Source organism: Toxorhynchites rutilus, chromosome 2, assembly GCF_029784135.1.
Source record: "Toxorhynchites rutilus septentrionalis strain SRP chromosome 2, ASM2978413v1, whole genome shotgun sequence".
Taxonomy (NCBI): domain Eukaryota; kingdom Metazoa; phylum Arthropoda; class Insecta; order Diptera; family Culicidae; genus Toxorhynchites; species Toxorhynchites rutilus.
In genome coordinates this window covers 305,972,706-305,989,509 of record NC_073745.1, presented here as the reverse complement: position 1 = coordinate 305,989,509, position 16,804 = coordinate 305,972,706, and the positions used below count along the sequence as shown (strand labels likewise).

Here is a 16,804-nt window from a genome sequence, read left to right as displayed (position 1 = left end):
ACATCTCTGTTTTATTTTCGTAGATTTCTTAGTCGCAGTCGTTTATCTTTTTTGTGACATTTTTTATAACTAAATCATACTCCCGTCGACAAACAAAACATCCCTGGAAAAACACACAAACACAAACAGTAAGACGTGAAATAAAGGCAAACGTACATCTATGAAACCATCCATCGCTGTGTGATTGTTATACATTTGTGGTATTATATATTTTTTCAAATTGAAAACAGAAAGAAGAAAAAAGGCAAAATTCAAAGAAAGAAAAGTTCTGTGGAATAACAACCCAAGTGTAAGGCCAGGAAACCCGATAAAGCGAGATAGAAAGAAAAAATCTTCCGCAGCGAGAAGAAGTGCTCCACCACATAAAAAAAGCGAAGAATATAAAGAAGCAGAAAAAATAAGTTAGTGACTCGTTTCGTTAGGAAACTTCTCCGTTCGGTGTGGAGAGCAACTAGCCGCCGCCGCCGCCGCCCCAAGTGGAGCTAAATAACAACAAATATCTGGCCATTATTCTGGTGTGGCTTCAGAGAGAGTACAACGAGCCGCTTTTGTTTGGCGTTTGATTGCGGGTTTGAACGCAGTGTACGGTCGTCACACCCACTAGTCGCGGCAAGATGGCAGATGATTTGCGTGATCGCAACGATCCGGAGCTGAAGTACCTCTCGGTCGAACGGAACTCCTTCAATGATCCGGCCACGCAAGCCGAGTGGACACAGAAACGGCTCGTCTGGGTTCCGCACGAGACACAGGTGAGAGCTTTGTGTAATATATGCGTAGCTATATGCTGTGTGGGTTTGTTTGAGAGGGGCCCTTAGGATTTTTAGGTTCAACTATTGATTCAACTCAATATCGCGCCGATCAGCGGGGTGAAATTCGAAACCGATTCACGCGCAAATCACAATTGCACTCAGGTGCAGATGTTACACAACACCTAGAGTAGATGGGTAATTGAGAGTGGCTAACAATGTTTTCATATTGTTGTGAACCGGATAGAGGATGAATGTAAACAAGGGAATCAAATAGAGTTACTACAGGTTGAGGTAACTGGACTACGCGAATTTCAGACTATCAAACTTATCCACAGCGTTATTAATGACAATGATATTCACCATAACTTGACAATACCTATAGTAAATCATCAACACATCACACGACAAGCACAAAATTTAATGCGAAGTAGAGCAACAACTAATGTTGGTCAGCAACGCATTCTGTTTTATGGACCATCTCGTTTTAATGCCTTGCCATCTGAAATTCGAACTATCACACGTTCTGATAATTTTAAAAAGAAATTAAAACAATATCTCAAATCAATGACCAATGTTTTCGTATTATAGATCGATCAACCACAATAATCCATGTATCGTTGTATGCTTGCCAGTACCCTATTTTGAGAAATTAATGTTCCATGTTTTGTTTTTTTTTTTTTCTCTATTTTATGTTTCTCCTCTTATATGGATCCCTTAAAAGAAAAATTTTTTTTTTTTCACTGGGGTCCATACATTTTTGTTCTTCATGTTTTTGTCCACTCACCTCGTTTCTAAATGTTTGTTTATGTCCTTTTTTTTTTAATAACTGGAGCCCAACTCTAGGATCCTCAAGTCAGAGTATCTTCGAGATGGGGGTGAGTGGAGGGTAAAATAAAAAAAAAAAAAAAAACTGCAAGCGACGCCCAAAAGCTGCTCCACTGCTGTGTTATTTGATCCTTCTGTTATCATTAGAATTGTCGCTCGATACGCGGCACGAGCGTAATTGTATCGAGATATATCATTTGTTCAGTATTTTCAATCGACTGGACTTTTTTTCTCCTAAAAAGTCATTTCTGCAGATTGTACAACTATGTGAAGACTGCATTACATATGTTCCGTTTTCTTTTATTTCTCTTTTTTCTGTATTTTTCTTTGGAATATACGAATGAACAATTTTTGTCACTTTTTAATATACGTTCATTACTCATGTTTAGATTTGATACGGAGCTTTTCTTTTTTTCGTGCAAGGTTTCGGAGTGTTGAACTACTATAAACTTTTTTTCATGGATGTGAAATAAAAAGCGTTCATTCGCAAATCGCTTTCCAGATGGAGCAATTCCATGCCAAATTAGCTGAAAGCAGCAAATTTTGACCCAACCCTCTCTGATTTTATTGTTTTAAGTCTTGTACATGAGATTGTAGCTATTCAAAAATGTAATTTTCTGTGTCGAATGACTCATTTCAATCGCGTCTGACTTTTCATAAGAACATATGGTCGAGGTTCTACCAAAACGAATCAAGCGCCAGAAACATTATTTTGAGATATTTCAATCTGGAGTTTGGGTTCCTGTTAATTGACCGTGGCTGGTCAAATCTATTATTTTATCGCTCCCGTGCGACAAACAGGATGTCTACAAAGCACTGAGAATCTGAATATCTCTTCTAAAATAACACATAAATATAGAAAAAAATGACTTTTAGTCTTGGTATGCATGAACTCGGTTCACTTTGGCAGAATGAATATGGTTTTCAGTTCAATGTGGTTGGATGTATTTTAATCTGAACAATTATTGCAATAATAATATTAAAATGGTTTAGAAAAACTTTTAAGTTTATTGTCGCTGATCAGGTCGTAATTAATATCAACAATATTTTTTCAATACCATCTCTATTACCCTTAGGTAGGCTTTTCTTTTAAAATTGAGTCACAGCGCCAGCGAATCTACGTTCTCCTGGTGAGAATCCGAGACGTTTTTAATAGATTCAAAATTTTTATTTCTTTTTGGTTCTAAAATCTTATGATAGAAGAAATTAAAAAAAAATTTCAGCCAAAGTGAATCAAGTTAAAAAATGTCACCTAGAGTACCATTGCCTCTTAAATTTCTGACCTCCATAACCAAGTCTTTCTCAATAACATAACACTCCCTCTCATGCTGTTAGCTCATATTTTCGGCAATTTCGGATTCAGAATCTTCAAGAAAATGAAAAACAACTTTATGTAGCTTCTCACGCAAAACTTCAGTCTCTTTGCAGCCGAAGCGAACCAAGTACATGCTAACTATTAACACAATATCATTATACAACACATTAGTATTTTGTAACGGCTCTTAAATTTCATATTTTTTTAAGGCTTACGTTTACAAATACATTCCGTCAATTTGCATAATCCTTGCAAATCCTGGAGATCACGGCTTGGCTCACGTTGCTAAATAATGTCAAACTTTTCTTTGTTGAATTCTGATGATTACGCAGAAACAAAATAATGCTATTTCTTTTCCGTCACTTTACATCACGACTGTCAATTTTCAAACAATTGCAGAACCTTTTTATTCATCCTTTAGGTATTAATACAATCCATTTCTTATTATAATATCTACAGTGACTTACACTGACTCTTAATAGATACCTAAATCTACAACAACTATTCGATACCTCGATACGAATTCAATTTCTTTTTTTTTCACAACCTGCTACACAGATTCTTTGTTTTGGAGCTGTTGTCAACTGTCCGAATGACATGGTTAATTAATTGTAGATAGATTATCAGTTTCTACATCCAGTGGTGTAAGTAACTCAATTTAAAAAAAATGGCGCGTTTTGGCCGAACCCTGAGCATGTAGTAAACAATCTTTGACCATTGAAATTTTTACTGATTTGATCATATATAACAATTTTAGAAAATTCGTGAAAGTTTTTTTCCAGTTCAGTTTTGTTCCTGTTTTTCAAGTTTTTACCAAAAGGAATTCGTCATTTCCTTTTCCTGGTGACATACACACGGTCACAGTCGTTCATATGTTTGTCCCATAACCATCATTACTCCGCATTTCTAATAAACAAAATATTAAAATCGCTTCATGGTAAACATTTCAATCTACATTCAACAACGCATAAAACCCAAAAATAATGTGTGTGGGTGATGCAAAAATACACAAGCAACCACCATCAGATGGCATGAAAATCGACGCTCTGTATCATGTCATCGAGTTCTATCTTGGATTTTAAGTTGCGAAAAAAGGACCGTTATTTGATGTTGGCTGCTCGCTGGCAGGAGTAAGACTGTATTGTCTAAGCAAGACTGTGTGAAAAATGTTCACAAGTTGCAGTGTTTATTCTCTGCATTTGCATTTCGACCGACCGATTTACGTGCAATCAATTCATAGTGGTACATGAAAGTAATCCCTTAATGATGCTCGTCATTGACGGTACGGGCAGGTTAACACACAAATGAGCATAACAAATGAATTTGGAATGCAAATAACATTCCCATTTCGGAATGCTTTCTCACTCTATCAGTTCAAACCATTTATAGAATAGAGAATTATATATATATAGCATATCAAACAAGTCATAGGAAATTTCCTATTCGATTGGAATTCGAACCATCAAAATTCGTTCGCAGCAAAAATAGTCATTAACGTTAATATTATTTCATTGAAACGTGACCTGTTTTCTGATTTGACAACCTTGCTGACTGACGCAGCCTTACGTCAAAAACACGTGTCTCAAATATTTCAAAAAGACATAAAAGAAGAGGTTCGAGCAAAATCAGAGCAAATTTAGTTTTCGGTGGATTGTTTTTTCATGGAACTGCTGCATATGTACAAAATTAAAGTTGAATCTTTCTTTTTCTCTTCAAGATTCTTCAACTTCAAAGAATTGTATCTTTAAGGATCTCAAATCTTGATGAAGCTTTAACATTGAAAAGAATCTTGGGGCTTGAAAAATCAGCAACTTGAAAGAAAAATGAATCATGAAGAATTTTAAATCTTGAATGATTGTTCAAGAATCTTGAAGCTAAGAATCCTGAAAGAGTTAGAAAGAATTTTGGATCTTAAATTTTTGAAAATTTCGATTCTGGACGAATCTTGGGCCTTGAATCTTAAATCTGGAAAAATCTTCAACCTTGGGGAATCTTGAAGCTCGAAGAGTCTTTAATTTCAAAGAGCATTAAGCATTAAGATTAATGCTTTCTCATCTAGGGTTTCCAGGCGGGCTCTCTCGTGAACTTCCGTTGTTCTCGTTCAGGAGGGCAGATTCGGAGTGGTATTGAGAAATTTATTCTGAATGCGTTGAAGTATCAACCTGTGTGTCTGGGTACAGCCTTTCCAGACAGGAACCGCATACTCAATTACAGGGCGAATGATCTGTTTATAGACAGCCATCTGATTTTTCAGACAAAGTTAAGAATGAATGAGTCAATCTTGAATAATCCTAATTTCTGAATCTAGAAGAATTGTGGTGTGCCTGGGCCGCTTAGACAGCTCAATTTTGACGTAGGATTACGTCTTTCGGGAACATATTGGGGTACAAATTAAAAATCGAAAATCGAGCACATCGTGAAAATTGTCCAATTTCAAACACTTATTGCTCAGTCATTTCATGATGGATTAATGATATTTTTGTGTCAATCGATTTCGACACTCCGTAACATTTTTTTATATTGAGTTAAATAATATATGTCATGAAACTGACTATCGAACAATTGAAAAATCTTAACCCCTATCCTAACGGAAATAGCCACTTCTAATTGGTCGAAATTGACGACATATGCGGCGGTTCCCTAATGAAGACATCAAAACCAAGCTGCCAGGGAGAAATCGACATTGCAAATACATGAAAGTAGGGGGAACTTTTGTTCCTACCGAAATGCGTTCCCTAAAAGAGACATCAAAACCAAGCTGCCTGGAGGAAATCGAAATTGCAAATACATGGAAGTAGGGGGAGTTTTTGTTCCCACCGAAATGTGTTCCCTAAAAGAGACATCAAAACCAAGCTGCCTGGAGGAAATCGAAATTGCAAATACATGGAAGTAGGGGGAGTTTTTGTTCCCACCGAAATGTGTTCCCTAACAGAGACATCAAAACCAAGGTTCCCGAAGGAAATCGACATTGCAAATATATGCAAGTCGGAGGCATTTTTATATTGCAAGTAAGATGAGTGATACGATTAATTCTAGCAAATAAAACTTAAATTTGGAACTTTAATGTTGGTTGCTTCATAAAATTTCATATCAATGCCCGATCGTGTATTGTGAAAAAAATTTCAATTATATAAATAAAAACCAAGGTGTGTTCTCGCTCGAGAAGTGGTCGTTCGGTTATCTGTTTTGTTGTGTTCATTTTCACCCAAGGAAAGTTCATGCGGCGAGAAAAAATTGGAAAAGGGAAGAAATATTCGAAAAAGTGATTTCCCATATGCTCTACATATCGTAGTAGGTGCTGTTAGTCCAATTAAAATTCTCATTGGGTTGAATAAACACTCAGAAAGTAAAAATTATAAAACAAAATTACCTTTTCCATTTCAAATATGTTTTCTCTATATTAAAGTTACATGTTTTTACTGATGAGAAAAATTGATAATTGTGTTCGGTGTTGGTAATTATCATATATTATATTGGTGAGTTTTTTTCTTTATTTCATCCTTACATAACACAGGAGGCATCTCGTTTAGGAACACAGAGGGCGGTTTTCGTCATATCTCATTCCAATTCGGCATCTTTTATCTGATACGCACCACCAAACGACTGTTTACCATACTTCTGTCATCATCACTCGGTAAACACAAGTGGAGTGAACATACAATACCCAACAACCAAACAAAATTGCCCTTTTCAGGGCCACCAAATCATTATCAAAAAGTTTAACGATGTAATTCTTCAGACATATCCAAAATCAACAAATAGTCTAACGGAATCCTACGTCAACTATGCGGTCGTGTCTCGGACACAACCCTTCTGTGACTTTTTTTCTGACAAAACAATCTGGACAAAAAATTCTTAAATCTTGAAGAAACATGAAACTTAAACAATCCTATATCGTGAATCTTGAAGAATTGTTAATCATGGACCTAGAAAAATCTCGAAGAATTGTTAAGAAACTTGAACCTTGGAAAAATTCTTAAAGCTTCAATAACCTCAAATCTTTAGGAATCTTGTAGAATTGGGAAGTTCGAACAAACTTGAATCTTAATGCTTTATGAGTTTTGAATTTTGAAATCAGGTTCAGGCAAAATCAGAGCAAAAAAAATCCTAATGCTTTATGAGTTTCCAATTTTGAGGTCAGGTTTACGCAAAATCAGAGCAAAAAAACACAGAATAAAGAAAAGAATCTTAACACGTTGAGCCCCACGGCGATCCTTAGGAATCGACATTGAGTTTTTTGTTAGATGAGCGTTGATGAGACTGGGACTGTCAGTAATAAAATAATAAAATTAAAAGTTTATGTGGTTGGTTTTTGAATGTGTTGTTATTGTTTTTAAGTCGAATTTATGATTTTTTTATTTTTATACAATAAATATTTTTGGAAGCTGGAACCGAAATTGAAATTGCTCTAATAAGCCTCTTGATTCGGTTTGAATGAGAAGCGTGGAAAGAACAGTGCTCAACGTAACAAATCTCGAATAAGTAACCATGAATCATTTTTCAAGAGTCTTGAATCTTGAACAATCATGAATTTTGAAGCTTGAAGAAACTTCAACATTGAAAAATCGTGAATCTTGAAACCGGAAGAATCTTGAATCATTGATCTGAATTAATTTAGAATCTTGAAGAATCTTAAATCCAGAAGAATCTTGAATCTTGGAGAATCGTGAATCTTGAAGCTTGAAGAATTTTCAATTTTGAATCATGAATCTAAAATAATTTCGAATCTTATAGAATCTTAAATCCAGAAGAATCTTGAATCTTGAAGATTTTTGAACAATCCTATATCCTAAACTCTGTATCTGGAAGAATTGTGAATCTAAAATAATCTTGAGTCTTGAAGAATCTTAAATCCTGAAGAAACATGAATATTGAAGAATCTTCAGTATTCCGAAATCTTTTCCTTTGAACCCTGAAGAATCTGAGTTAAATCATGAATCATGAACAATTTTGGAGAGTATTGAACAAACATGAACTATGTTGGAGAATCTTGAAAAATCTTGAATCTGTTGAAGTAGTTTGAATCATCACTCTAGAAGATTTGAGAATTCAGAATTATCTTGGATTTGAAACAATCTTGAATCATGAATGATTTTAAATGCTGACTCTTAAATAATCGTGAATTTTGAAGAGTCTTAATTGAATCATGAATCTTGCAGAATCTAGAAATCTAGTAAAAATTCAATATGCTAATTGATGCGACGTTTCACGAAATTAGTTTGTATGGTATCACTGATTAGTAGCTGAGAAATAAAAGAAGATACAGATAGCATGATTGTAGCATGCAAAAAAATGAGGTAATCAATTGTTAGAGTATGGGTTGCATTTTAAACTACTAATTCACTGTTTGTTAGATTTTTACACGGATTTTGAAAATTACCCAGTTTAATTTTACGCGGATTTTGGAATTTATGCGGTTTTTTTACGCGGATTTTGGAATTTACGCGGTTTTTTTATGCGAATTTTGGAATTTACGCGGTTTTTGATTACGCGGCACGTATCCCCCGCGTAAAAAGCGACTCCAGTGCACAATGGTCCAGGAGATGCATTTAAGTGTAAATTATCTAAATGCTAATCAGCTCGACAGTTATTCTCTAGACAAAAACTGTCTTAGACAAAGTTGTTACTCATGATAGAGCGCTCGTTTTTATGTTGTCAAAAATAGGGTGACCAAAATTGTCGATGAAATAAAAAATCTAACTTTTTTATCTTTATAGATAGAGATAAATATAGTTCGACAATGTTGTAGCACCAATTATTTGAGACATCTATGTAGAACAAAGTGTTTCTCTATCTCTTGAAATAACCGATATAGCGCCTTTTTTCTAAGTTACGTTAGGGTCAGCATGAAAAAAAAACAGTTTTTTTGCTCTAATTTTTATATTTAAAATTTTACATGCAAACTGTCTTGTAAAGACTTTTATAGCTTACTAATACAAATATTTTTCGATGCAGAACTTGTCAATATCTCCACTTTACTCAATGTTATTGATATTTCTTCCCAAAAAACATGCTCTTTTCATTTGTTTGTCATTCTTTCTGGGGCAAACATAAACAATGTTTATTGGCGGCATTTGAAAGAGCATATTTCACGCTACATGATGTGTGATTTTCAAAACTATGTTATTTTTTGTGTTTGAGTAAATTAAAATTGAAATCATGAGTTTTTGGGTAAAGAACCATCAATAACTTTGAGTAGGATTAAGATATAGACAAGTTCCGTATCGCAAAATGTTGGTATCGGTATGCTCTAAAAGTCGTACGAAGACAGTTTTGGTGTAGAATTTGAAATATAAAAGTTAAAGCAGAAAAAACACGTTTTTTCATGGTCACCCTAATGCAACTTAGAAAAAAGCATTGTTCTACAAAGTTGTTTAAAATAACTGGGGCTACAACATTGTTGAACTATGTTTATCTCTATCTATAAAGATAAGAAAGTTAGATTTTTCATTTCATCGACAATTTTGGTCACCCTATTTTTGATAACATAAAAATGAGCGCTCTATCATATGTAACAACTTTGTCTAAGACAGTTTTTGTCTAAACAATAAATATCTCCCACAAAGTTGTTTTTAGCGCCTCCTATCTGAGTTGCATTAGGTTAACTATGAAAAACTGAAACTTTTATAAAGGGTGTGTCACATCAAATTGCATCACGGAAAAAACGCTGTAGAAATTCGCCCAGTAGACCGATCCTTTTGAAAATTTTAGACAGTAAAATAAAAACTATTAAACTACTTTTGGCATTTTCTTTTTATTCATACTTCGAGCCCAAGCCCGTATGCTCGCACCTTCCTCTTTACCCCATCCATAAGGTTCTGTACAACGTCAGGTTGTAGTTTTTTTTTTAACAGAAATCCATTTTCTCTTGAAGTCTCTTCTCTCGCCTCCGATTTGACAACTTTTGGGTTATGAAGGCGATTATGAAGGCTTGCTTCATAATCGCCCAATATTTCTCTATTGGGCGAAGCTCCGGCGCGTTGGGCGGGTTCATTTCCTTTGGCACGAGGGTGACCCCGTTGGCTTCGTACCACTCCAACACGTCCTTTGAATAGTGGCACGAAGCGAGATCCAGCCAGAAGATGGTCGGGCCCTCGTGCTGCTTCAATAGTGGTAGTAAGCGCTTCTGTAGGCACTCCTTAAGGTAAACCTGCCCGTTTACCGTGCCGGTCATCACGAAGGCTTTCCGTAAGAGCAGATCGCTTGCCACACCATGTACTTTTTGGCAAACTTGGATAGTTTCTGCTTGCGAATCTCCTCCGGAACGCTGAATTTGTCCTCTGCGGAGAAGAACAACAGGCCCGGCAGCTGACGAAAGTCCGCTTTGACGTAGGTTTCGTCGTCCATTACCAGGCAATGCGGCTTCGTCAGCATTTCGGTGTACAGCTTCCGGGCTCGCGTCTTCCCCACCATGTTTTGCCTTTCGTCGCGGTTAGGAGCCTTCTGAACCTTGTATGTACGCAGGCCCTCCCGCTGCTTGGTCCGCTGGACGAATGAACTTGACAAATTCAGCTTATTGGTGACATCCCGGACCGAACTTCTCGGATCACGTCTAAACTGCTTAACTACGCGCTTGTAATCTTTTTCACTGACGGAGCATCCATTTTTGCCGTTCTTCACCTTCCGGTCGATGGTTAGGTTCTCGAAGTATCGTTTTAGTACTCTGCTGGTCGTGGATTGGACGATTCCCAGCATCTTACCGATGTCCCGATGTGACAACTCCGGATTCTCGAAATGAGTGCACAGGATTAATTCACGACGCTCTTTTTCGTTCGACGACATTTTTCCAAATTTACGAAAAATTGACAGTGAAGCATGGCCAACGTGATCTATACACTCTTATCTGATTATAAGCGAAAGCTGAAGATATAATTCCTAAAAATTAAATTTCTACAGCGTTTTTTCCGTGATGCAATTTGATGTGACACACCCTTTATTTGAAATTCTACATCAAAATGATCATCGTACGACTTTTAGAGCTTATCAACACCAACATTTTGCGATGCAGAACATGTCAATATCTTAATCCTGCTCAAAGTTATTGATGGGTTTTCCATCCAAAAACTCATGATTTCAATTTTAATTTACTCAAACACAAAAAATAACATAGTTTTGAAAATCACGTATTATATAGAGTGAAATTTGTTCTTTTAAATTCCGTCAACAAACATTTTTTATTTTTTCCCCAGAAAGAATGACAAACAAATGAAAAGAGTGTGTTTTTTGGGAAGGAATATCAATAACTTTGAGTAAAGTTGAGATATTGACAAGTTCTGCATCGAAAAATATTTGTATTAGTAAGCTCTAAAAGCCTTTCCACGACAATTTGCATATGAAATTTGAAATATAAAAGTTAGAGCAAAAAACAGTTTTTTTTCATGGTGACCCTAACGTAACTTAGAAAAAAAGCCGCTATATCGGTTATTTCAAGAGATAGAGAAAAACTTAGTTCTACAGAGATGTCTCAAATAATTGGAGCTACAATATCGAACTATATTTACCTCTATCTATAAAGATAAAAATCGATATTTCGATCATCAGAATCGGTATAGTAGTTCAAAAGTTATGAATTTGAAAAAAAGTCCTTTTTGGAAAAAATGGGAAAAAATATTTTTCGGACCATCTTAGTCACGTTAACAAAAAAAAAGACGGGTGGGTAATGTCGGGGACATAACCGGAGTGACGTAGGACTATACAAAGGGGACAGCTTTTATACTCTAGCAGTACACACTCACAGGATAGAGACAAATCGGCAGACTCAGCCAAAGGGGCGGGTCCAACGAGACGAACGAATGAGCGTTAAAAGGGAGCGATGGCAAAAAAATACATTCATTACGATTTGTTCGCTCGTTGGATTCACATACAGACTAAAAAGGGTCCTTTTCAGGATCACAAAAAGTCTAAAGAGTTTATTGTTTTGTTATCACTCGATATCCCCATCTTGTTCGGCTAAACCTTCCTATTTAGCGATTTGTTGTCACTCGCCACAGCTTTCACAGTTGGAAAATTTCTTCCCATCCAGCTTGTGACATATTTTACAGTAAATTACATTCAATGGCACGTCGCATTACCACCACTCAGTGCCGGATTGGAGGTAATTTTAACCTGTAATTGAACATTTGCGATGACAGTGGTACAGTGTCGACTTTCAATGTGGGGTCATAATTTGGATCTCTATGTTTACAAAAATGTCCAACTAAATAAGTCGCATTACATGTCCGTCCAATTAGCTAAATGTCGAACTAATTGTAGATTACTGTACTTTAAATCTGGAAACAATTTAAGAATTGGTGAAAATTGAATAATCAGGAAAGTCCCTAACTATCAATAAGCTCAGAACAACTGCCAAATTCACATACTCATCAAATCCTGGCAAACAAATTATGAAAACATCAATTTGTGTTTTATTATTATTTTGGATAATGTTTTAGAAAGCATTGAACTTTATTTCCTAAACTCTTTTTTGGAAGGTTTAATGGCCCTGAAAAGCGCCTTGTTTTATGGAATGGTTCCAATTTAGAAAACTTAGTACTCGTGGTTTTGAAAAAAACCATTTCGAACGCCCTCGATGCCGCCTTGTTCTGGATTTGCCGCCAAAGCAGTTTGTATAAAGAACAAACTTTTTTGTTCTGCTACCTGATGCCGTTTTGCGATTGCGTTTGCCACTCGCCATTCGCTGCAACTGCCTGTTGTCTTGATGTCCGCCGAACCGAATGTGTTCTGTTCCGAATGCAGGTTTTCTTATCGTCGCGAGCACCTAAGCCAGCTAACTCGATCACTCCGGCGGCCGAAACTATATAACGCCGGCTAGGTGGACTGGTACACAGGTACTAACGCGCTCGACCTAGCAACCTTTTCCGGTGCAATTGGCGGATACACCTACGGGAAATTGCAGACCACCACGGTTCGAGCGGGATTTTGCCTTTCCCTTCTCTTTTCCTCCTTTGTTGAGTACACGATGCCGATGCCGTACAACCACACGGGTTTACGGTTTGAAAGAAAATAAGATATTTTTTTGGGGTCCGCGTGTTTTATACTCTAGCGGTACACACTCACAGGATAGAGACAAATCGGCAGACTCAGCCAAAGGGGCGGGTCCAACGAGACGAACGAATGAGCGTTAAAAGGGAGCGATGGCAAAAAAATACATTCATTACGATTTGTTCGCTCGTTGGATTCACATACAGACTAAAAAGGGTCCTTTTCAGGATCACAAAAAGTCTAAAGAGTTTATTGTTTTGTTATCACTCGATATCCCCATCTTGTTCGGCTAAACCTTCCTGTTTAGCGATTTGTTGTCACTCGCCACAGCTTTCACAGTTGGAAAATTTCTTCCCATCCAGCTTGTGACATATTTTACAGTAAATTACATTCAATGGCACGTCGCATTACCACCACTCAGTGCCGGATTGGAGGTAATTTTAACCTGTAATTGAACATTTGCGATGACAGTGGTACAGTGTCGACTTTCAATGTGGGGTCATAATTTGGATCTCTATGTTTACAAAAATGTCCAACTAAATAAGTCGCATTACATGTCCGTCCAATTAGCTAAATGTCGAACTAATTGTAGATTACTGTACTTTAAATCTGGAAACAATTTAAGAATTGGTGAAAATTGAATAATCAGGAAAGTCCCCAACTATCAATAAGCTCAGAACAACTGCCAAATTCACATACTCATCAGATCCTGGCAAACAAATTATGAAAACATCAATTTGTGTTTTATTATTATTTTGGATAATGTTTTAGAAAGCATTGAAGTTTATTTCCTAAACTATTTTTTGGAAGGTTTAATGGCCCTGAAAAGCGCCTTGTTTTATGGAATGGTTCCAATTTAGAAAACTTAGTACTCGTGGTTTTGAAAAACACCATTTCGAACGCCCTCGAAGCCGCCTTGTTCTGGATTTGCCACCAAAGCAGTTTGTATAAAGAACAAACTTTTTTGTTCTGCTACCTGATGCCGTTTTGCGATTGCGTTTGCCACTCGCCACTCGCTGCAACTGCCTGTTGTCTTGATGTCCACCGAACCGAATGTGTTCTGTTCCGAATGCATGTTTTCTTATCGTCGCGAGCAGCTTTGCCAGCTAACTCGATCACTTCGGCGGCCGAAGCTATATAACGCCGGCTAGGTGGACTGGTGCACCTAGCTACCTAGCTACCCTTGCGGGGAACTCCAGATCAACACGAGCGGGAACTCCAGATCAAGGTTCGAGCGGGATTTTGCCTTTCCCTTCACTTTTCCTCCTTTGCCATATCCAACCATGGCTGCTTGTGTTGGTTTGTTGATGTGAGGTGATGCGAAACGATGTGGTGTACGGTTCGGATGAGAATGATCGTTACGGCAGCGGAGAGGGGATTTTTAAGCTGACTGGCTGGCTCGAGAATTACGCATGTGTGAGACTGCGACCAATGTTTCCCTCATTTTTTTCTTTTTCCTTTCCAATCGTGCTTCATTCTATTTCGCTGCTGCTCTGGTTGCCCGATTTGGTCGGTACGATTTGAGGAGCACAAAATGGACCAATCAAAAATGGGCACATAGTGTATTTGGACAATGCTTGATATTTCACAATTATTCAATTATTTATCTCAAGAAAAATGAAATGTTATTCGTTATGATAGATGCGTAGATATATTTCCTATCAATTGATGCAAAAACCTTTGCGATCTATTGAGAAATGCTCGAGTTATAAGCGTTCCAAATCTTGCATTTTTTCCTACTTGTTCAGTGCCTAGATTTCCATTTCACCCCCTATATCTTCCGGTTAGACGTAGTCCTACGTCAAAAAAAAAATTAAAAATACGGGTCGAATATTTTGCGATAAGGAACAAAACTACCATGAAAATCTGAGAACCACTATATTGGTTAGGCATGGAATGGATGTATATTTATTCCATAATTTATTTGTTTGATTTAAGCTCTTTAACATATTATGTGATCAGTTTTTGCTATGCATAGGAATTGCATTCAAAACGCTTGTTTTTATGGTTATATTTTCTAGGACATTTTGAATGTTGAACATATTGATTTAATTTTTAATTATTCAAATTATCTACCTTCGAAACCTAACCTTATGCTACAGTGATAGACATTCGTTTAGCCGCACTTGGAAAAAAACTTGAAACACTTACAAAACAACTAGGAATATTCTTTTTATCGCGACACTTATTTTCTGTAGTGATAGTATATTTAAGTCACTTTTATTGAAAGGACGTGCGTCACAATCACACACACAAGGCGGCATCGGTGGATATAAACATTCAAACGTCGTTTTTTCCCGAGACATACGTTTAGCCGCAGGGCATAACAATCGAGTTTTCGCATAATCACCAAGCCTTTATCTGTGTTTTTTGAAAAAATACTTGGGAATGTTAAATTTACTAGATAAATATTAGATGTGCAACGTAAGAAGTTGGTCAGATTAGTGATTTACGTAGAATTTAAAGGAATGGTGAAAGGTATTCTATTGACGGAAGAGGGGCGGAAAATAATAAAGATGTTTAGTGAACAAAAGTTTTCTAATCGCTCGATCGTAAATAGTGCCAGAAATATGGGATATAACGACCAACAAATGGGAACACCAAAGTTACTTTGCGTCTTAAAGGTCGAATAAGACACGAAGCAACCAGGAAACGATGTCCTGCTCATACATTAAGGCAGAATCGGTTGTTCCAGTAACGAAGGGGCATATTGCGCACATCTTGAATGAGTCACCAAACATCATGTGGAAGAAACCTCAAGGGATGCCGAAACTGACCGCCACCCATGAGCAGAACCATCTCATTTTCGCCCAGCAAAACATGGAATGGAAACTAGAATGGAGAAATGTTATATTTTCCGGCGAAAAAAGTTCAATTTGGATGGTCCGGACTGTTACAGTTGCTATTGGTACAATTTAAGTCAACGGCATGTCGTAAGATCGAAGCGAAACTTTGGGGGCGGAAGTTTGACAGTGTGGGGAGCCGTTTCCTATCACAGCAAGCTTCTTATTTGTTTCGTTTTCACCCGAATGAACTCCGAAACGTATCTTCAATTACTGGAGGACGTTTTGATTGGCCATATTGAGAATAACGCTACCGAGGATGTCGTTTTTTCAGCAGGATTATGCAGAGATCCACGTTTCCAAGCAATCGAAGGCATGGTTTGCCGAGAAGGACATTCCACTTGTCGAATGACCTGCTGGCAGTCGATTGCAATCCCAGAGAGACCCTAAGGAGAATTTTTGGCCGAGATGGTCTATGCAAACGGATCACAATTTGACAACATTTCCAGTCTCAAGGCAGTAATTTCAGGAATATTGGGCTATAATCAATATGGCAACACTTTAAAAGCTGTCTGACTCGATGCCAAATCGAGTTTTCAAAGTGATCCGAAATGGAGGTGGACATACTAAATATTAGCTACCGATTGGACTCGAAATTTGCCGCACAAATTTTCTTTTATTGAAATTTTTGGATGCGGCTAAACATGTCCGCCCTGATTCCACATATTTGAATTACTTAGAAAACAAAAAGCGAATTTATACTTTTTTTTAGAATGAATTCGATGAAAATTAACAATAAACGTCTTTTATGAGCAAAACTGTACAAAGACTTACTTTTAAAAAAATTTAAAAAATATTGAGGAAAAATAGGTTGCGGCTAAACGAATGTCTACCACTGTAGGAATCAGAGCACCTCTCTACAAATTTGTGAATATATTCCTGAAAAATCTCACCTAGGGTATCCAGGCCGGCTCTCTCATGAACTTCCGTTGCTCGCGTCCAGTGTGGCAGTTTCAGAATGATTTTGAGAAATTTATACTGAATGCGTTGAAGTTTCAACCTGTGTGTCTGGGCACAGCCAGGAACCGTATACTCAATTGCAGGGTAAACGATCTGTTTATAGACAGCCATCTGACTTTTCAGATAAAGCT

General features: G+C 37.1%; 1 protein-coding gene across 2 annotated transcripts in view; it reads left to right on the top strand.

Annotated features, from left to right (window-relative positions):
- Positions 1-16,804, top strand: part of LOC129770525 (myosin heavy chain, non-muscle) — a 196,526-nt gene that overhangs the window by 20,905 nt on the left and 158,817 nt on the right. For both annotated transcript variants that reach the window (XM_055773422.1, XM_055773421.1), the window contains exon 2: positions 24-749. In XM_055773422.1, coding sequence (XP_055629397.1) covers positions 615-749 — 135 coding nt within the window. In that variant the 5' untranslated portion in view covers positions 24-614. The remainder of the gene's footprint in view (positions 1-23; positions 750-16,804) is intronic.